A 22074-nucleotide genomic window follows, 5' to 3' on the forward strand; every position below is an offset into this window, starting at 1 on the left:
ATTTGCGATTGCGACCATAACACTCCGTATTCATGAAGAGGCGGGGTGATTACTTATCCCATCATGCTTTGGTGAAACGTCAGTTGATGTCTGTGAAACTACTATTTGCGTATGTACCGCCGCTGTCAAGTATAAAGATCGTTAATGTTTTGGCGACCTTAAAAGACTGTGCATCATTTCTCTGTATTACAAATAGCAGAGATCATAAAACGTTACACAGGCCCAGCTATCAATTCACCCCTCCCCCCGCGCCTGTGACACGCCCACTTCCGCTTAATAACGCCGTCGTTATAGGTTACAACCCGGACAGTAAGGGGGGTTGTTTCCGTTTGTATACGTTGTTCAGTTTTTATTTTATTTTATTTTTTTGTTTGTTTTAACAATGGTCGTGTCAGAGGCCGATAAAACACTTTTTGTTGGGAATTTGGATCCAAGAGCAACGGAGGAGCTTCTGTTCGAGCTGTTTTTGCAGGTTGGTAATATGCTTTAGTACAAAAGTAACGTTTGAGAAATGGACCCTTTAAACGAGACGTTCGTGGCTTTAGACATCTTGTCGTGTATGAGAATGTATACACGTGGCTACGTAGGATACATAACAGGATTCTGCACTTATTCACAATATCGTATATCAAATATGTGCCAGAAAGATCCCTCAATCTAAACGTTACACCCGTTCTAGAGATGTCTAGAAATACCACGTGATCTTGTGTCCTAAACCGGAATGCAGTATATAAACGAAGCTGCGTTTCTTCGTTATACTTTATAGCGTGGATACTGTATGGGATTTTGTGTAGTTTATTTCTTGGGTTACAGGTTTAGATGCATTTTAATGTCTTCTATTAGGTAAGTGGGTCAGACTTGAAGCAGAAGTGAAAGAGGCTAATTCATGAGGACAATTTTATCAAACGAAAGCTTTCTGACTTTGTGGGGAAAAAAACAATATGTAATTTGTGTGGGTACACGAGAAATTAAAAAGAAGAATCATGGTTAGGGAAATATAGTGTAAAAATCTATAGGCCGATCTCTAACCTTAGAGAGGCTACTAGTCTGTCTATGACTGATCAACAGCATTCTCTGCTCGCTCCAGAGGAAACCTCATGGTCAACAGTAAACATGCATATATTATATAAAGTAAGATGACAGTCGTTTGCCTTCGGTAGCTGCTGCTACATTAAATACATTTCTCCCAATGATCATATGGTATGTCACCATTTATGAGATAAGTGTTTGGACCCTGGATCCACTTTGCCAACAATGCATTGCATGCATGGTTGCCACTGAAAGAGTTACAAAGTTTATTTGTGAGTAGTTAAAATCCTCCAAACGTTAAGCTTTCCACAATCTGTATACATCACAATGGGGTTAATTCACTAAAGATAGAGCTGGCTTAACTAGCCTTATTATTCATTGGGCTTTATCCAATAAAATTTGTAGGAGGGTTGTTGGTTTTAACAATCACGTCACTTCATCTTGAAGGGCCAACATCAGGAGAAATCTCCTTGCTTTAACTAATACAGCCAAGCTATTCCTGCAGCAGTTCACTGGGGATGGGCCTTCGTAATGTATAAGAACTGGGACGCTTTGCTCCTGTCAACTCTCCCATTACTGAATAGACCCCAATATGAAGTGTCGGCACTTGTTTCTCCAATGTGAAGAGCTGATAATGGATAATGTGTTATTTTGTATGTGTAAAGACCTTTAACCCCTTCAATCTCCTATGGATGTACCGGGACGTCCAAAAACCGCCTATTAAGAAACCAATATGGATGTACCGGGACGTCCAGCCCTTCTTGCAGCGTCAGGGACACATATATACCGTATTTATCGGCGCATACCACGCACCGGGGTATAACACGCACCCCTGTCCGGACCGGAAGTGAGGGAGACGCGGCTGCAAATCATGCAGCTGTAGGATTTATTGGCGTATAACACGCAGGTAGGGTTTCCTCTTCTTATTTTAGTTATAAAAGTGCGTGTTATACGCCGATAAATACTATATATATATATATATATCTCATCCCATTGCCCTAGCATAACATCTAGCCAGTATAACCCTTCTGCCCCTGTTCACAAACCCGTAAAGCCATAGGCATAAAAATTATACACTTTACCTGATTTTGTGAGGATTCAGAAGGAAAATTTAAAAAAAAATAGTTTTTTTCTAATTGTCACTAGTTTTTACTAAACTTCTCATTCTAAATTTTCAGCTAATCATCCAACTATGGTATCAAAACAAAGCTCTATCTCGCCTTGAAAAAACAATATATAGTTTACTTGGGTACACTATTCACAGGAAAAGCGAATAATCGCTGAACCGACATAGCACAAAATTGCTCCGGGCTTTGAGGTACCAAAAATCCCTGGGATTGAAGGGGTTAAGAAATCTTTCTTTAAAAAGCATCCTAGAGCCTTGGGGAATCTGAGTTATGGGAATATTGTTATAACATCCCATCTCACTGGTTGCAGTGACAGACGATATATATTACCATATATTGTACCAGCGAGGGGGTAATTTTTTTTATTTATATCAACTTTTTTTTCTATTTCCTCTGTCTTTTGTATAGTACCTAATTGTTGTCAGTGTATCCATTTTGTCCCATATAATTCTTTTTTTAGGCAGGGCCAGCCGTTAATGTGAAAATTCCTAAAGATAAGGATGGGAAACCAAAACAGTTCGCTTTTGTAAATTTCAAACATGAAGAATCTGCTCCATATGGGATGAATCTGCTAAATGGGATCAAGCTCTTTGGGAGACCTCTGAAGATTCAATTTAGATCAGGTAACGAACAGAACGTTCATAATTGAATACACTTGTCTATAACTGCTTTAACAAAGGGGTGCACAATGCTCCACATACAGGCAACAATTTTTGCCACAATGTGCCACCTTGAACATAGATATCTAAATTAAGCATTCATTAAATAGCTTCTTTTACAAAGAATGATACACAGAATTCCTGGCCTGTTTGTGCTACACAAGCATTGTAATCAAGCAGCCTTGTTTTAAGGAAAAGCTACTTATTCAGATGTTACTTTTGATACGCCTAGTATCTTGTATACGTCTAGATTGATGCTGAATCAGTTTGTGTTTTCTCTTTCTGCCATCTGAATCCTTTATCCAGCCCTGCGCATTGAGTATGTGTGAATGTATTAAGGCCTATTAAGATATGCTCACTGTTTTTGATTTTCAATCACCTCATGTGATTGGTATGATATGTTATAATGTTTTATTTATATAGTGCCAACAATTCACACAATGCTTTTACAAAACATATATTCAAGGGGTATGACAAGGCTAGAATTGACAGACTAAGCAGGCAAAATTATTCAGTCTCAAAATTATTCAACTCCTTCATGGCAAGCAACCTTTTCTATGGGGTTAAAGGGATCATTGTCCTGTTGGAAGGTCCAGTGACCCCCAAGCTTCAGCTTCCTCACGGACGGCATGACGTTTTCTCCTAGAATTTCCAGATACTTCAATAAATCCACTTTGCCTTCCACGCCCTGCACGTTTCCAGTGCAAGAGGATGCAAAGCAGCCCAAGAGCATCAGGAGCCACCATCCTTAACTGTAGGCAGAGTGTTCATCTCAAGGTTGTTATCCCCAGTTCCACCTGAAGAAAGATTCCAAGGTGCTTACTAGACAGTCTTTGCAATTACCTGAAACTTCTAACAGTGCAGAGAGTGCTCAGAAGGTGGAATCAGCAGCTCAGACATGTGGCAGTAAAGAGTGTCTCAGATGGCGGTAGCCTTCTTGAACAAAAGGCACCAGGAGCAGGCCTCTAGAAGTAGAAACGGGGAAACTCATCTCTGCAGTCAGATCTACTTTGAATCTACAGGATGACATACCAGTTTCAAAACTCAGGGTCACTCTAGGAAACCACAGACCTTTCCAGTCCACGATTCACTTTCTGCCATTATCACGGAGCAGTGGAAATATCCTGACCGGAGATTCTTCACATCTTCCAGAATCAAAAAGCTTTTTCCTTTCGATAGTAAGATTTCTGATGCCTGGGAAGTTCTGAAAGTGGACACCGCGGTAGCCAAGGCCACAAAAAAAAACAGCCATTCCGTTGGAGGACGCGTCCCATTTCAAAGACCCCATGGACCGGAGGGCTGAGAATGCCGCCAAAAGGTCTTTTGAAGCAGCAGCGGCGGCGAACTTTCGTCCAGCTATTGCCATGGCATCAACTTCTAGAGCCATTAAAGCTGGCTCCAGCAGGCGGTGGAAGACCTTGCAGCTATTCCAGGGACTGAGCAGGTCACAAGAAACCTGTCCGACACCTGCTTAGCAGTTGACTTCATCTCCGATGCCTCCATTGAATCAGTCCGTACGTCTGCTAAAGCCACTGCGCTTTCAGCGGTTTCTAGGTGAGCTCTCTGGCTTAAGTTGTGGACTGCAGATAATGCCTCAAAACACAAGCTGTGCAGCATTCTGTTCAAGGGGAGCCACCTCTTTGGCAGCGACCTCGACACGATTCTAGAATCCACCACGGGGGACAAGCACTGGTTACCTCAGAAAAAAGGACCACCTTGTTTCAGGTCAAATTATTACAGAGCTCCAAGAGACAGAGTCCTACAGGCCCTCAACCTCCAATCAAGACTACCAGTCTTTTCGGGGTAAACCCTACGCAAGAGGTAGATTCCAGAGAGGAAGAGGCAGGGACGGTAAAGCAGGAAGGTTCTGACGCCAGCAGGCTTCAGGTAGGGGGCAGGTTAACCGGTTTCATTCATGCCTGGGAAGAGATTACCTCAGACCCCTGGGTCCTTCGAATCATCGAGCAAGGCTATACACTGGAGTTTACTCGCCTACCTGCCCAGAAATTCCTGCTGTCCATGCCCCCCGCAGATCCTTGGAAAAGATCGGGGTTCTTCTCCACACTCGGCAACTTAATTCACGAAAGGGCTCTGGTCCCGTTTCCTTTTGGGATTGCTTCAGCACCACAGATCTTCACGAAGCTCATGTCAGTGGTCGTGGCTTTCCTGAGGCAAAAAGGCATAAAAGTGGTCCCATATCTGGACGATTGGCTCCTCATAGCGGCCTCGGCATCATTGCTCCAGTCCCATCTAGAGTTTTCCCTCAGGACACTCCACAACCTAGGACGGCTAGTAAACACACTAAAGTCACAGTTACGTCCAAACAGACGTCTGACCTTTCTGGGAATGATCCTCGATTCACACGTACGGAAGACGTTTCTCCCTCGAGACAAGATTCTAAGAGACAAAAGTGTCTTCGCCTTCATCACAAGGAAATGGGGTACTCCTCAGATAGACCTGATGGCCACGCATCTGAACAAACAGGTAAAGGAGTTTTCTTCTCTTTCGCCAGTCGGCCGTCCCCGAGCCCTGGAAGCACTCTCGCAGACCTGTGATTTCGATCTTGCGTATGTTTTTCCTCCGCTCCCCCTTATCTCCAGAGTGCTCAGGAGGATTCGGGAAAACCCTCAAAAAGTCATCCTGGTGGTTCCTTTCTGGCCTCGGAGAATCTGATTTTCGGACCTTACCAACCTGACCATAGACGAGCCCATCCTTCTTCCTCAGGTGAAGGATATTCTCGTTCAAGGTCCTGTTCTCCACCCAGATCCCTCCCGGTTCAACCTCTCAGCTTGGCTTCTGAAAGGGAGACCCTGACCTCAAAGGGATTAGCTTCATCAGTGGTGGACACTATTCTCTCCAGCCGCAAGAAAACTACGGCTGCTAAATAACAGAAGGTTTGGGAAACGTTCATCACCTGGTGCAATGTGCACAAAGTATCCTCTCCATCCATCCGTGAGGTGCTGTGCTTTTTTTCAAGACGGCTTTGATAAAGGGTTACAACCTGCTACCTTCAGGGTCCATATTTTGGCACTGAGCAACTTCTTGGACTCCAATCTGGCTTCCCATCCCTGGATCTCCAGATTTTCTAAGGGGATGTGCAGACTTCGCCCTAGGCTCCGTCTGTCTGTTCCACCTTGGGACCTTAACCTTGTGTTGCACCAGCTCACCACGTCTCCTTTTGAGCCTCTAGAGGATACCTCTCTGAAGCTGCTCACCTACAAGGTTGTCCTTCTAGTAGCCCTCACTTCTGCTAGGAGGGTGAGCGAGCTCCAGGCTCTCTCCAGAGTGGAACCTTTTCTCAGGATTCTGCCGGACTGCATTATCCTCCGTTTACCACCAGACTTTCTCCCTAAAGTAGTCTCGCCTTTCCATTCGGATCAGGAGATCGTCTTACCTACTTTATGTCCGGATCCCAAGAATCCCAAAGCTGGAACTCCACTCGCTAGACCTGCGGAGGTGTATCCTGTCTTATCTCTCGCGTACATCCGCCTGGAAGAAATCCAACTCTCTCTTTCTGTCCTTTGCGGGGACCCGCAAGGGCAGATCAGTATCCAGGGCTTCCATAAGCCGCTGGCTTAAGGACGCAATCACCTTTATGTTACATCTTTGCGGGAAGAGTACCTCCCTCCGGCCTGAAGGCACACTCGACCAGATCCGTCTCGACTTCCTGGGCTGAACTTTCTGGGGTGAATCCGTCTCTCATTTGCAAGGCAGCGACCTGGAGGTCGATCCATACTTTCGCAAGGCACTACAGGCTGAATCTTCATCTCTCAGGCGAGTCTCAATTTGGTCGTGGTGTCCTGCAGACTGGAATCCTTCCCTCCCTATCTCGCTAATTCTTCTCCTGTGCCACCCGGAATGGCAAGGAAAGTGAGAATTCTTACCTGGGAATTCCTTTTTTCCTTGTCCATTTCCAAGGTGGCACACTTACTCCCACCCATTACATTTACTTTTGCTTGTCTATTATTATTTTCTCCTGTGCCACCTTGGAAATGGACAAGGAAAAGGAATTCCCAGGTAAGAATTTTCACTTTCTTCAGATCGTTCTTCTGGAGAATGTTCCCACTCATCTTCCGAGGCTAACTCATATGATTCAGAGGACTAATTTGGCTTTCCGCCTCAAGAAATCGGCAAGTTTATTAATGAAGTTAACTGTGCCCTTCAGTGTCAACCTAGAGCAACTAAGAAAGGCTTCCCTATTTTGCCAAAAGTGGAATAACCCCAGCAAACGAGCTTTTTCTAAACACTTTAAACAATTATTTAAGTTTCAAGACGAAATCAAATGGGAAGAACTTCCAAAAGTCTATGTGCAGGTTGCACAGTTATCCAAGAAAACCATGCTTCCTATAGGTAAAATAGTGGGCCTCAAGGACGCTATGGATAAGAGAGCCGAAACAGCCGGTAGGAGAATGTTTGTTTCAGGCGGCGGTGTTTCAAAGTAAAGCGGCCTCGGCAGGAGCAGCTGTTATAAAGGCTCAGGCTCTTTTGGCTACAGAGAATGGAGGAATACTTTATGGAGGATGCTGATAAAGAAATTGTAAATCTTTTCAAAAATTTAAGATTGTTTAATGAATATTTAAGTGACACCTTGGAAGAGGTCATGGAGCTGTCATCAGTGGCCAGACAAGTGATATGGTTGAGATCTTGGAATGGGATAAAGCTTCTAAAGCAGCCCTATGTGACCTTCCGTTTGAACAAGGGAGACTTTTTGGTTCACCATTGGAAGACCTGATAAAACAAATGTCAGAAACCAAGAGAGCTCTTCCACGGGATATCAAACCTAGAGGGCCCAGAAGATATCCTTACAATAAGCAGAGATATGCCAGATCTTCAGATAAATCCTAAACCTTTTGAAGGCAAAACAAAGATGTCAGATTCTGTTCTAAGAATACCAGGCAGGATAAGCAAAGAAAATTCCTACATTGTAGGTCGTCGCCTGCAATGCTTTACGGAAGCATGGTTTCAGTCTACAGAAAACGCATGGATAAGGCAAATAGCTTCTGTAGGCTACAAGATCAGGCTTTTCGAGATTCCTCGCGACCACTTCCTGTGTTCTTCATACCTTGCAAAAAGAAAAAACAAAGCTCGATTTTAAAGGCCGTCAACCGTTGTATTGCTTATCAATGTGTCAGAGTGGAAACCGTTCTATCAGTTACCCACATCATCCGAGAGGGAGATTTTATGGTCACCTTAGACCTTAAAGATGCGTATCTACACGTCCCTATTGCAAGAAGTTCCAGGAAGTATCTGCGGTTTTTCGATAAGAACAAACAATGGCCTGAAGCATTTTCAGTTCAAAGCTCTTCCTTACGGTTTGGCAGCCGCTCCGCAAGTCTTCACAAAGCTTCTCTGTCCCCTGGCGGCTCAGTTGAGAGTTTGCGGGTTGGCCATCATCCCGTATCTCGACGAGTGGCTTCTCAAGGCATCCTCTCCAAGTCTACTCAACAGTTTGTCGGATCTGTTGTCATGTCATATCAGGGGGGCCTTCAATACGCTCGCAGGCGATCTAAGCAGGGGCAAATGTTCTCGGGCGGAGTGGTCTCTAAGCCCAGTTATCTTCGAGTTGGTCGTCCAGAAGTAGACCTCATGACTACAAGACAAAACTTGTTTGCTTCCCTTTACAAAATGGACTATCGTCATTTTCTGGACTGGCTAGCAGTGACATGGCGATTCAACCTAGCCTATGTGTTTCCGCCGGTAGCACTTATCCTGCAGAAGATCAAGAAGGACAAAGCCCAGGGTGCTCGCAATCCTCCCCTTCTGGCCAAACCGAGGCTGATACTCAGACCTGCTCCAGATGACAACTTGTTCATGGGAACTTCCAGCATCTCCAGATCTTCTGGAAAAAAATCTACACACCATCCAGATGTTTCGCGGTATTCACGGGGCTATGGACGGTCTGTTAGAAAGTCTACATCTTTGATTTAATTTCAGGACTTGGAGAAAATTTTTAGAATGGTGCCCTGGGATCTCTCTCTGGTTCTTAAGGCTTTATGTGCTGCGCCTTTTGAACCTTTTCAGGAGGTATCTCTAAAACTCCAATCCTTTAAAACTGCGTTTTGTTTTTTTCTTGTTTCTTTTTTGTTTTGTTTTTTTTGGTCACCATCACTTCAGTTAGAAGAGTGGGTGAACTTCAAGCTGTCTCAGCCTCCAGTGAATTAATTTTATTTCATCAGGATAAAGTGGGTCTGCATCTTCGACCATCTTTCCTGCCTAAAGTCTTGTCACGGACTAACATCAATCAGCCTATAGTGTTACCTACCCTTTTTCCTAATCCTACTGCGCCGGAAGAGATCAGGTGGCATTCTTTGAATGTTAACAGTGCTCTTCAGATCTATTTACAAAGTACTGCAACAATTCATTCCTCTGACCACCTGTTTATTCAGTTTCATGGGAAATCTGCGGGCCAGGCGGTGTCAAAATCTACTATGGCTAGGTGGCTCACTGATACTATTCGTTTGGCCTTTGTGTCCTGTTAAGTAGAGGTACCTTCTCATATTAATGCTCACGCTACTCAATCTGTCAATTTCCTGAGCGGTTAAGGCTTTGGCTTCCCTAGAAGAAATCTGCAAAGCGGCAACCTAGTCTTTGGAATACATTTATTAAGCATTATCGGTTAGACCTTGCTGCGGCTTCAGAAGCTGCTTTTGGCCGTCGTGTTCAAGTGGTCAATGCCTCTATCCCACCCATGTAAGGGATCTTTTTATATCCCATACGTGCTGCCACTATACACAGGGAAAAACAATTTCTTACCGTAAATTTTCTTTTCCCTAGTATGTAGTTCCCTCCCTATTAAATTTGAGTTGGTGGTATTCTTGCTATTACTGAAGACTCTTCCAGTTTGCTGGCTTTTATTGGTAAGGGGGAGGGTAGTTTTTTAACCCTTACTTTAAAAGAAGCAAGCTTGTCCTGAGGGGAAGGAGCAACCCATATGTACTGTCACTATACTAGGGAAAAGAAAATTCACGGTAAGACAAATTGGGTTTTCTTTTTTTGTGGGCATTCCCCTCTGTCTAGACTCCTTGACTCAGATTTGGAATCTTTTCCTGGCACACGTCTTCCCTCCAGTCATGGTTGTTTCAAAAAGGGCTTGGTTTCCAGAACTTCTGAGACTAGCACAGGATCGTCATTATCAAGATCCAAGCACTTGGAAATGACCAGCTTGGCGCTTGAAAGTCAAAAACTAACAAGGAAAGGCCCTCTCCACAGCAATCCTTAACATACTCCCGGCCAGCAAGATGAAATTAACATCCTTGAGATAGAACACGATTTAGAAGTGTTTTTTCCAGTTAGTATATTTCTAGTTAGTATTTTCTTCAGAAAATGTTTGATTCAGGACTCTGCCCACCTACAACCAAGGTCCAGATCTCAGCCTTTTGACTTTTGACTTTAGACTCTCAGATCTTCCCTGGGTCCATAGAATTTGCAACGCTATATCTTGGATTTGGCCAAGGACTGCCCCCTCCATTGCAACCGAAATTAACCTTACCTCCACTTGAGCCCTTGGAAGAAGTTCCTGAAAAATATCTAATGCTGAAGGTGGCCCTCCTTGTAGCGCAGACATCCATTCTGGAGCCCTTCTTCAAAATGTGTGATGACAAGCTTGTTTTATGTCTTCCTCTCAGAATTTCATCCAAAAGTGGTCTCAGATTTTCTCAATCTCAAGAAACTTTTCCTGCCAGTATTCTGTTAAATCTCATTGAAACATAAACGGCCGATTAGTATTATCCAAGCACCAAATCTCATTATAGGGTCCTTGCCATGCTTTCTAAGGTTTTCTGTGATGTAGGTACCAGAACAGGTACTCTATCCCTAGCTGAAATTCTCTAGTCTCTTTCCCTACTACCACACTTTCTGTCAATTGAGCACTCTGATTTGAAATGGGATTTTTATAATACACCCCCACCCCCCACTTGCCCGCGTGTACTCCCTTCAGCTCTGTTGTACTTTTGTGTGGAACTTTGCCTAAAATAGCTGGGTTAGTACATACTGAGGGTTTATAGCTTATTAAGTAGTTGGATATAATATACAATAAACTATGTTGTAAATATATTCCTAATGTGCGTTTTGTTACGTCTGTGGATTCATGACAGGTCTAAAATGTGTTGATTGTGTGTATGTCTAATTCAGAGTATTCCACTTTTTTATTCATTTTTTAGGAAGCAGCCACCTTTCTCAGGATACAAGTAATACAGCCTTAGTACCACAGGGACATGGAAATGACAATGAATGCTCCGCCATCAACACCTCATCAAATGGCAGCAGGTGGGAAATTGTAATCCCAAAAAACAATATTTTTCATAGTAGTCTTAGTGTTATGTCTTACTTGTGATGTGAGTTTAAGGGTTTTTAAGTAAAGTGTATGTATGTGTGTGAATATGTATATAACTGTTTTGGGGTTTTTTTTTTGTTTTTTTTAGGTAGGTGTAAAACTGTAAGAATTCTTTCAAATATAAAATTAAAAAAACCTAAATTAAATCAATATTTATTCTGACCACTCTTTAGCTTCAGAACCGCATAAATTCCTCTAGCTACCTCAGCACAAGTCAGGATTTCCCCTTCATTAGATTACCCCCCCAGAACAAATAGGGCTTTCATTTGAATCCATACAAACATGCAAAAATAGATGTCTAGTATGTAAAGGAAAAAAAAAAAGATGAAAAAATCTATTGAAATGTCTAATGCACCTTTAGGTGCCCCTGATAAACAATTACTCAATTTATGTACTGCAAAATCTCCTGGTCAGATACACTCCACATTAATATTTGTTTTAGAGGGCCACAACCATCGCTTGTATAGTACCCTATAGGGATACTTCTGGTTTAAGGGGTTTGGGGTTAGTGAACAGTGGCGGTGGGGGATTTTTAGGATGAACCGGTCCATCCATAAGGGAATATAAGGAAGTTCTACTTTACTGAAAGAGTAGTAGGTAAATGAAATGGTGTGTCAGTGGTGGAGTCTAAAACAGTGAAGAAATTTTAAACCGGCATAGAATGTGATGGCAAATTCTGCCTATATGTTCTTCCCAACTTCTGAATGCTTTCCTTAGTCCCTGGCCTTATTTCATCTCTAATATTGCCTTATGTCTATCTTTACATACTCAAACTTCTTTTACCGTATCAACCTCTAACACTTATTAAAGGCAATTCCATGCATCTGCTACCTACATTTTTTTTTTTGGCATATACTGTAATATGCACTAGTCCCCTCCGTAATCAGGGGAGGCGGCTGAACACTTTAGATTGGATTTCTCTGCTCTAACACATACCCTGTGCCAAAAATCCTCAGCAACACATAAGTGTTGATGAAAAAAGTGTAGGAAATTAGAGCAACGGCTGACTTTGGCGGGCAAATGGCTGCATGAAAATTGTCCAAATGCTCTTCATGAGATACTCTGGGTTGTCTGCTTTCCAAAAAACGCCTCTCAAGCATCCCCTATGGTCGTAGCGGTACGTCCAGCCCTTCTTGCAGCGTCGGGGCCCCTTCCTTGCCGCTGCATGGGAGATCAGGCTGTCGTTTGACTACCATAGTTTCCAATTATGGTATCAAAAGAAAGCTCTATCTCTCCTTGAAAAAACAATATATAGTTTACATGGGTACACTATTCACAGGAAAGGAGAATAATCGCTGAACCGACATAGCGCAAAATTGCTCTGGGACTTGAGGTACCAAAAACCCCTGGGATCGAAGGGGTTAAAGCTCACATGAGAACCAGAGACTGGTCTGGGTAGCGCGCCGTGTGTTGTCTTGAATATTAATTCTGTAATTCAGACTATTTGCTTAAAACTTGGTTGCTGCAACTGTACTATTGGGGCTGTGTAAAACTTATTTTATCTTTTAAAGGTGGTACACTAGTTTTTGTTGTGCCTATTGTGTGACTGTCCGAACCCACCACTTTTTAACCACAATTTCATGAAAAATTCTATTGCGTGGTCAAGTATCTATCCTCTTATAACAAGTATTGATGTGGTATGCTATTTTAAGCTGATATTTTGTTTTGTGCGCAGATATGATAATGGAGAATACTATGGGAGTAGATCACCTGGTACAAGTTTACAAAGGTCCTACTCTTCCCCGGATGATCTTCAGAGGCAAGCAGTGGTACGTTATTAGCCTTCTGTCATTTCTACACTGTGTGTGTGTGTGTGTGTGCTCTGTCTAGAAAATGTCAATTTTGGAATTGCCTAAAAAGCCTGCAAATGTCTGTTTCAATTTTTTTGTAATTTGTTTTTTTTTTTTTTTTTTTTTTTGCCTAGGCCAACTGTCGGTTTTAGGATTTTACAGCACATTCCTTTTCTGGCCATCCTACATATCTACTAACTTAAACCTCCCCAAAAGACTCGGCTAAGCCAGTATCAGGCAAAACTCCCCCCAGACATCACATTGGTCAAGGCATATACATAAATGGTGCAGGTTAACAATACTGGGCAATCTCTTGCAGAGATCTTATAAAATACAGGGAATTTCTGCCTGGATGCATATACCTCAGCCAATGGCTCTTGCAGTTGTGTGTAGCATGGCCAGTGGGATTCTTTGTTAGTCGCATACAGCATTACCAAGTTTTTCCTCACCTATCCAAAATGGTAGATTCCTTATTTATAGTGCAAGGGGTTCTGGTGACACGCATTCAGGACCCAAGAATATCCTTATATTGAAACCACCACGCATCATGTAGCTGCCTAGTAGCTTGTTATTTCCCTTATGTTTGTTTTATTTGTCCCATGGTGGTAGCGTGGTCTTTCCCATCACCAATGTTGACGCTTGCCCAATGTTGATGCCACACTGACTAGCCACCACCTTTTGAAGACTCTTCCTGTCTAACTGATCTGATGGACGGGAGGCTGTTTGTTGCGATACCAACAGTGTATTGTATTTCAGCAAAATCACCCCGTGAGCCAAATCAAATTTTTAGTTCATGAGCTAGGGCCATTATACATTCTCAGTACGACCTAGGCAAGATACTGTATATTGAGTGCTCACTTAACACTGGTATCAGGTGCAGCTTATGCCCATAAACATTTTAGGATACCCCTTAGGATGTACGTGTACGCAATTACTTTTTTTAATTTTTTTGCAGCTGCTAGGGCATCTCCCCAAAGAGGGATCTCGCAAAAATAAAAGGGGGGGAAACAATGAAGTGCCTCAATATTCTTCAGCCTTACCACTAAATTAAGAACTCTCCCTCATGCCACTGGAAGTTTAAAAAAATGCAATATATAAAGGGGTTGGGCCTTCTAGAACATAAAGAAAACTATGTATGTGGGGGATCTCTAAAATCAGGCAATGTTGCTGAAGTTAAATTGGACCGATGTTCAGTAGTGATGCCTACTGCTTAAAAGAAATCCTAAAAAAATTGGTAGTGTTTTTCATTTTAGACCTAATCTATTTCTATAATATTAAAAGTAGCCCCTACATGATATCATGTTTGTGGGTACATCAAATATGGAAAAGGTGGAATCATGGTTTAACAAACATTTGGTACAACTGACAAAGGTATGGGAAAAAAAAACTGGTCCTGAACGGATAATCCTGGAAAGTATTTTTGTACGCACCTAGACATGGCTCACTGGCTTTATACCACCTATATAAGAGACAGTCTGCATTTTGTAATGTTTTCATTAGACTGATTGTGCTCACGTATGCTAAATGTTTAATATTCAAATATAGCAGTATGGGTATAAACATTAATTTCATTTTCTTTTACTAGATGAATAACTTTATGTGGCAGCATTCTCCTCATGGATCACACGCACCAACTCAATCGGGCCTCTCTTCTTCATCCTCCTATCTGTACAGTAGTCACTATACCCAGAACGTTTCCCCACAACGACATGATTTCAGCTTTGCCCAAAGTAAAAGCAGAAGCAGTGGATCCCACCCTTACTTAAACGAAGAGCGATACCACCATAGAGAGGCATGCCACAGGGGCAATATGGAAGATTATTACAATGAACGGAGAGTTGAAAGTACAAGCCGTGAACGCAGAAATGAAAGCAGGTGGCGCTCCTCAAGATATTGAGCTTAAACTGTAAGCAACATAAAATAAAATAGTTTGAAACACTAATGTTCTAACACTTTCCCTTAAAATGTTGACACCTACAATAGAAACTGTCGCATACTCAGCTGGATCTGTTTATTAGTCACCAAACTTTTCTTACAGCAAAGGTTGATTTGGCCCTAAGTAAATGGGGTACATTTTCTTCAGCTATCTTAAATGTAATGTCCTGTTGATGCAATAGGAGAGAATACAATCACAATATATGAAATTAACAGTAACATAAAACATTCATACTTGTAAGAAGTTGACAAGACAACTCCTATTGTGAGCTTGAAATCTATTGCATCTGAGGAGATGCAACCAGTGTTAATGTGGCTACAGAATATTGTTAAAATTTATGTTGGAGTTGGAAGGACCATGAAATTGTGCTTTGTAACAATATATTTAGATTTGCTATTACAGGTTTGTTGTAAATTGTGAACTTGAAAATGGGAATTGTAATAGTAAATACACACAAAATTGTTTATAGGTATAGTGACACGTGTATAGGTTACAATCATTTCAGAGTTTGAGGCCGCTTTTCCACCTAGGGGATTCTGAAAACATCCCTATAAGTTCTACTTTAGAGAAAAGTAAGAGAAAGATATCTCATTTTCTTTCTCGTTAATGCTCCCTGTCTCTCACATGAGTCTGATCGCCTACAGCCACTCCCATTACCATTTCATGCTCCTGCATGTAAAACAGATCCATGTTTACATAGTGATGGTCAATTACTGTGATTGAGTTAGGTGTTTTGTGTGATATGAAAGTGCTTATTAGAAGTGCTTAAGAGTAATGTTCTTAGCAAGAAAATACTGTAAAATGGTATGTTCTTTTAAAAAAGGAAAAAATCTTATTTAAGATGCACTCCATATTAGTATATAATATAAAAATTACATTTATAAAGCGCCGGCAGTTTACGTAGCGTTGTTACAGTGAACGTCTTGGTACGTTAAGAAACGTTGTCCATAATAGCCTGCATCAAAAGCCTTCTCCTGCTCTGGATTTCTCCCAGGCTGTTCCTTTCAGCAGAAGTGCATTCCATCACGTTGACCTCAGTTTGTCAAAGGTACCTTGAGCTTTCAAGCATATTATTTTGAGCAGAGCTCCAGTCTTGGCACTAGTCTCAAATTATTTCCAAGATGGTTCCTTGGGACCGTAATCTAGTTGTGAGTCTCATCTTCATGCTGTTTGAGCCTCTTTAATCACTGTCTACATCTTCTATCCATGAAGACAGCATTTCTGGCAGCCAGCAACTCCACTGGACGTATTGGCGAGCTACAGGCCCTATCCATTAAGGAACTCTTTCTGCGTTTTCTTCCTGGTTTTTTTTTTTTTTTTTTTTTTTCCACCCAAAGTCCATTCACAAGAATCGGGGAAATAACTTTACCTACATTATTTGCATCTCTTGCAGAAGAAGATTGCTCTGCATTTCCTGTATTTGAAAAGATGTCTTTACAATTAACTAGTGCAGCTGTTTGTGGCCTTTTTCTGGTCCAAACAAGGGTTTAACCACTCAATTGCTAAGTGGATTATTTCAGCCTAGCATATTCAGCAGTGGCCAAGTCTCCACCATCCAGTTCCGGGGTCCACTGGACTCGTGCAGTTTCTACCTCAGGCTGAAAGATTCCTCACTTGTCCAGAACCGATTTTGTAAAATTGCTACCTGGGGTAATCTACATACTTCTGCTCAACATTAGACTAGATGCTGTTTCCAAGGAAGACTCCCTTTTTGGTCGTACCGTTTTGAAGGCGGGTTTCTCTGCCTCCTGAATTTGGCCTTGACTCCTTTGACTGTTTGTATATCTATCTCCTAGTGGAGGAGGAATAGTGTCACCTGGGAACGAAACTCTGTAATAACCAACTGTTTCCTTTTTGTTAACTTACCTGTTCGTTCTCACTAGTCCAAACAGATTTTGTATTTCTGTGAGAGGAACAGACCGATAACATCCCGGCATGAAATTGACTACATTTATTAGTAGGGATGCATCAATACCATTTTTTTGAGACAGAGTGCAAGTACCGATACTTTTTGTCAAGTACTCACCGATAGCAATTACCGATACTTGGCCGTGTGATATATTTTCCAAGCACAATGCAGAGAAGACTAATTTAAGAACGGCTTCTTTATACTTATGAAGAAATGTAACTCTAAAGGCATCAGGGAAAGATAAAACATTTTTATTTTCTTGTCACAAACTTGTGAAAGGTCAAACAAGGAAATTTAACAGATAATAAAATTATTCATAAATAACAAATGTAAAAAACTTCTGGTTGTAATACAGAGACAGTGATATAATACTGTGTTCAAGAAATATAAACTGGCTGAGGCAATCTGCTAATTAGTGTGGTTTTTTGGGAGGGTTTTTTTTGTTTTTTTTTTAACGTAAGTGGCAGGTTCTTTTTAAGGAAAATAAGAATCTCTGCATGTTCTGCTACAAGTCTATTTCTGCTGTCTGTCATAACATTTGACGCTAAGCTAAACAGTCTTTCACTTTTCACGCTACTGCAAGGGGCCGAAAGATATTTTTTGCCATTTCGGTCAGAGCTGGGAACAGCAGCTTAACTGCCCAGTACTGGAGGGGTTTGTCTGAACGGGGCACAGTGATCTCTCCCAGATATGCGTCCAGCTGTATTGTAGCAGCTTTTGGAGCACTGATCTTAGATGTAGGTGGACCTTCACCTGCAATTTCTTTGAAAATACACTCCTGGCTGGTCACTATGAGGCCTTGCTGGTTCCTCCGAAAACATTTGCAGCTCCTGTATGAACATCTTTGACCTGCCTGGCAGAGTCTGCATGAGAGAAAAATCGATCTTTATACCTGCAAAGACCAAAAACAAACGATGAATCTCATGATATAAGGCTTGCTCCTTCTTTAACATTAATTACCTTGGATTCAAAGTGAGTCAAGATGTTTACCAGCTTCGCCATAAGATTCCACTGGCTTGCAGGAGTAGTGGCAGGGAGCTCATATTCAGACATATATACTCCAATGTGTGTACCTAGTAGAAAGCAAGAGTTCTACAGTAGCCCTTATATAAAATATATCATTTTATTGTACAAAAGTTAATACATAAAAAACATACAAAACATTAAATTATATAGACAACAGAGGTTTGTTAGGAAGATAATCAGAGCATATAGAGGAAATATGGTTATGTTACATAAAGTCTCGAGTGCATGTAAACCATCATAAAGATATAAAGGTGCTAAGTTATTCAAGTATAATTATATCTTACTCTATATAGAGTGCACCTATCCGTTTTATGACCATAAAAAAATATATACATGGTAAATATCGCTCACTATGAAGTTGACAACAATAAACTGCAAATTTATATTTATTTATTTAGTAATATGCAGTACAATGCATAAGGAGATTTAAAGATTTAAGCACCTTATCACTTTATTTATATATTATATTTATATATTATATTTATTGTCAGCATTCTTCATGCACTTTAAATTCATGTGCATATATACTTATTTATTGGGCTCATTCCTGGAAACGCAGTTAAGGCTGAGGCTGGCACAATACCGCTACTACAGAACCTTAAGAAGTTCCGAGCCGAAACCTGATGCGGCGATGGCCGCCCTGAGGTCCTGCTTCGGGTTGGGCGCCCCGTCCGTGACACGCATGCTCGTGAGATAGTCTCTCGGGCTTGCGTGCCATAGGGTGGGGCGTCCGATACGAGGCAGTGTATTGTGGGGCGGAGACGCAACACCGGCGCCAATTAGGGTTTCGGCGCGAAACTTCTGAGGGGAGGGGTATAAATAGTTATGAGAGATGAGGAAATTACAGCAATCCCCTTGAAAAAGGAGAACCGAAACGGCGTTGGGGAAGTGGAGGACAATATGGGTAAGGAGCACATTGCTCTTAGGACATTAGGATATTATTCTGATGATCGGAATTCCCTAGGTATTTATTGTTGATGTCTATAGTGCCCTATATACTGGTCAACTTCATAGTGAGCGATATTTACCATGTATATATTTTTTTATGGTCATAAAACGGATAGGTGCACTCTATATAGAGTAAGATATAATTATACTTGAATAACTTAGCACCTTTATATCTCTATGATGGTTTACATGCACTCGAGACACTTTATGTAACATAACCATATTTCCTCTATATGCTCTGATTATCTTCCTAACAAACCTCTGTTGTCTATATAATTTAATGTTTTGTATGTTTTTTATGTATTAACTTTTGTACAATAAAATGATATATTTTATATAAGGGCTAGTGTAGAACTCTTGTTTTCTACTAGGTATACAAATCTAAAGGAGTTTCCCTGTTTTGAGGATTAGATCCTTATACATGCCACAATATTTATAACATTATGTTATTTGTGAAGAGTGTGGTTGGATTCTTTCGTGTTATATATACTCCAATGGCCTGTTTCTGATCTAGCAGGGGCTGCAGCATGTGAAATGTGCTGTTCCAACGAGTCTGCACATCTTGTTGGGAGTCTTTTTAACTTGTTGACCGAACTGCATTTGAACATCCTGTAGCCGAGAGTATGCCAGGTTGGAATGTTTAAAGTGGCCAACTACTCTGCATCCAACTCCCACAGCAACCACAATGCTGCCCTGTGATAACAGACCTTTGAGACAGCCAACTGCAGTGTATGTGCCACACATGATATACTAGGAAGTCCAGCATCTTCCATGCCTTTTATCGTGTTTTTGGCATTTTCACGGACCACGACGTGAACAGAATGTTTGGGAAAACGCCCATGTTGCAAGCATTTCTTCGAGTAAGCCCCTCAGTTATTGCTGTAGCTCTTCACTTTTGTTTCAGTTTTGGATGTTTTATCAGATTACTGGCATTAAAAGAGCTGACTTTTTTTTTTTTTTTAAACCTCCTCTTGATATTTGTGCAGAACAAAGTCTGCAATCTGCCATGTGTGGGTTGTCTTTGCTAATTTTAAAATACTTCCACACCGCTGACATTTTGCCTGTCTCTGCGCTGAGATGCTCCACCTTGAGGGAAAAAAAACAGAAAAAGAAAAATTAGGTAAAAAAAGGTAATTGCCCCAAAAGTTTGCAGTCTAACACACAATGTAGCATTTTTATCAGCAACAGGTCTAACTAAATTAAAGTACCTCACAAGTTAGGCAGCAGGGCAGGTGGTACATTTGCAGGTTCAGGCAGCAGTGTCAGTATCAGGCTAGCAGCAGGACAGTTGGCATGCTAGCAGTGGCAGGGTCAGGCGACACTGGTAGGCTTAGACTTGTAGCATGGCAGGCTGTACACTGGCAGCAGGATCAGGTGGAACAGTGACGGGCTCAGGCTGGCAGATGGCAGCCAGCAGAGTTTACTCGCTGACACTGTCACTCTGGGTCCCAGCTGGATTGCAGGCTTGGCTAGTGAAATGGTGGTGGGTGGCAGACTGCCACTAATAGCACTCAGGACTGTCTGTACTGTTGTTTGACAGACAAGCAGGAGTGATTGACTTGGTCACCTCTGCTTGTGATTGGCTTATTGCAGTGTAGTCTGCCTCACATACACCGGTTGGCATTTGGCAGTCCATTGATCATAAAATGTGAAGTGAACCTGTATTGAGTGAGCGAATCATCCTGCTTCAATTCTAAATGAACTGCCTCACTCTCATCGCATTTGGAGGACAGGACTGAAAACTGTCTCAGCGAGTGACTGCCATTTGGCTCTTTATTATGCCCAGCTTGCCCACATGCTACATTACACAACACCCTCCACATGCATGCCACACTTCCCAAATTTCATTACTCAATGGCGCCACTGGCCAAACCCCCCCCCCCCGTTTACCTTAATTTAATAATTCCCACATCACGCCACATGCCTCCATTTTATTATTCCAACATACAACATTGCAAAACACCCTGCACATCCATGCAGATATAGAAAGGGGGGTATGTCTGGCAGCTGTGATGTTCATAGCATGGGAGCAGCACCAGGAGGCGGGCAAAACAGAGCGACACTGACACTCTGGGATCAGTCAGTGAATCAGCATTGGTATAGGAGCTGGGTGGCAAGCGAGCAGCAGCATACGCTCGCTCAGTGATTCCAGCAGGGTTTCGGCATCTGAGCAGTTTGCACGAGTACTCGTGCAACTGCTGTGTATCGACACTGATACCAGTATCGGTGCATCCCTATTTATTAGTATTGACAGTTTGCTACTGTTCTTTCCAGTACTATTTTCATTGAGTGGTGAAATTCAATTTGCTCTAAGGTGTGACCTCTAAATCTCAATAACAACATATCAATTATATCTGATCGTTAGGGTGATTTTGTTTTTACACTCTACTGATACTCTTCTGTTTACTGTGGCTAGATGGCCTCTTATTAGTTTGGTTAAGGACATTGAGTTGGCAAGGTAGCCATGACCAATACCTGCAAATCTTTTCTTGTAACATTAATCTACATCTCCCAATTTCTCTCAAGGTATAAACATTGCACAAAACATTAGATATCAGCTGTAAAGTTGCAGGAGCAATAAGTAGTTTGATCAGCTGTGGTTGTGCATATGGTAATCAAAAGTCCTGTCACTATGGACCATATATTTGAAGCTCAGTAGCTGTTGTTTTTATTTTATTTTTTTTTTTTAATTGGTGAAATCTGTAATCACATCTTAAAAATACCATGTTTGGGTAAATGCAATTATACTCTTTTCTGTGCTATAGTTTGTATCTTTATCATAGTTGGTTACTTTTGACCAACTTGTTATAGTATTTTAATTTTTTTTTTTTCTCCCACCAGTTGAATCTTGATACCAGCATTGGGCACAACATGGGAGTAAATTAGCCAACTGAGAATTTCTAATAAAATCGGCTTCGGTTTAAAGAATAAACTGTACATTTTGATGATTAAAAGATGAACCGGAAAATACCTTGCAGTAATTTCATCATATGAGAAGAAAATGAGTAAAAAAAATGAAAGGTTTTATGTGGAATAAACAATTTTATTTGTATCTGAATAAACAATTCACTGAAATCCGTAGTTGTCGCGTATTTAAAGTGCAGTGTAAAAGGTCATATATAAACAAGTCTTGCCATCATTGGGTCCCTGCTACTGGATGACCTCGCACCCGCAATTGTGTACTCCCTCATATCCCTACCTTGGTGTGATTTTGGTGCAGGTACATTAAAATTTGAGTTAGTATGTACAGGCCAAAAGTTTTGAAAATGACACATATATGCATTTTCACAAAGTCTGCTCCATCAGTTTAGATGGCAA

At 41.5% G+C, this 22074-nt stretch overlaps 1 protein-coding gene across 1 annotated transcript; it reads left to right on the plus strand.

The window, feature by feature from the left end:
• The first annotated feature begins 329 nt into the window (after window positions 1-329).
• RBM7 (RNA binding motif protein 7) lies at window positions 330-21831 on the plus strand. Its single transcript, XM_053451797.1, has 6 exons — window positions 330-472; window positions 2617-2779; window positions 10975-11080; window positions 12823-12916; window positions 14523-14843; window positions 21598-21831. Exons 1-5 carry the CDS (start codon window positions 383-385, stop codon window positions 14832-14834), a joined length of 765 nt encoding a protein of 254 aa, XP_053307772.1. The 5' UTR covers window positions 330-382; the 3' UTR covers window positions 14835-14843; window positions 21598-21831.
• The last annotated feature ends 243 nt before the right edge of the window (window positions 21832-22074 follow it).

Source organism: Spea bombifrons, chromosome 12 (genome assembly GCF_027358695.1).
Source record: "Spea bombifrons isolate aSpeBom1 chromosome 12, aSpeBom1.2.pri, whole genome shotgun sequence".
Lineage (NCBI taxonomy): Eukaryota > Metazoa > Chordata > Amphibia > Anura > Pelobatidae > Spea > Spea bombifrons.

Excerpts from the sequence above, each read along its gene's own strand:
- RBM7 (XM_053451797.1), top strand. The coding sequence starts at position 383 with ATGGTCGTGTCAGAGGCCGATAAAACACTTTTTGTTGGGAATTTGGAT. Across the intron at positions 473-2,616 it reads TGTTCGAGCTGTTTTTGCAG|GCAGGGCCAGCCGTTAATGT; the intron begins GTTGGTAATATG and ends TTCTTTTTTTAG. Across the intron at positions 2,780-10,974 it reads GAAGATTCAATTTAGATCAG|GAAGCAGCCACCTTTCTCAG; the intron begins GTAACGAACAGA and ends TTCATTTTTTAG.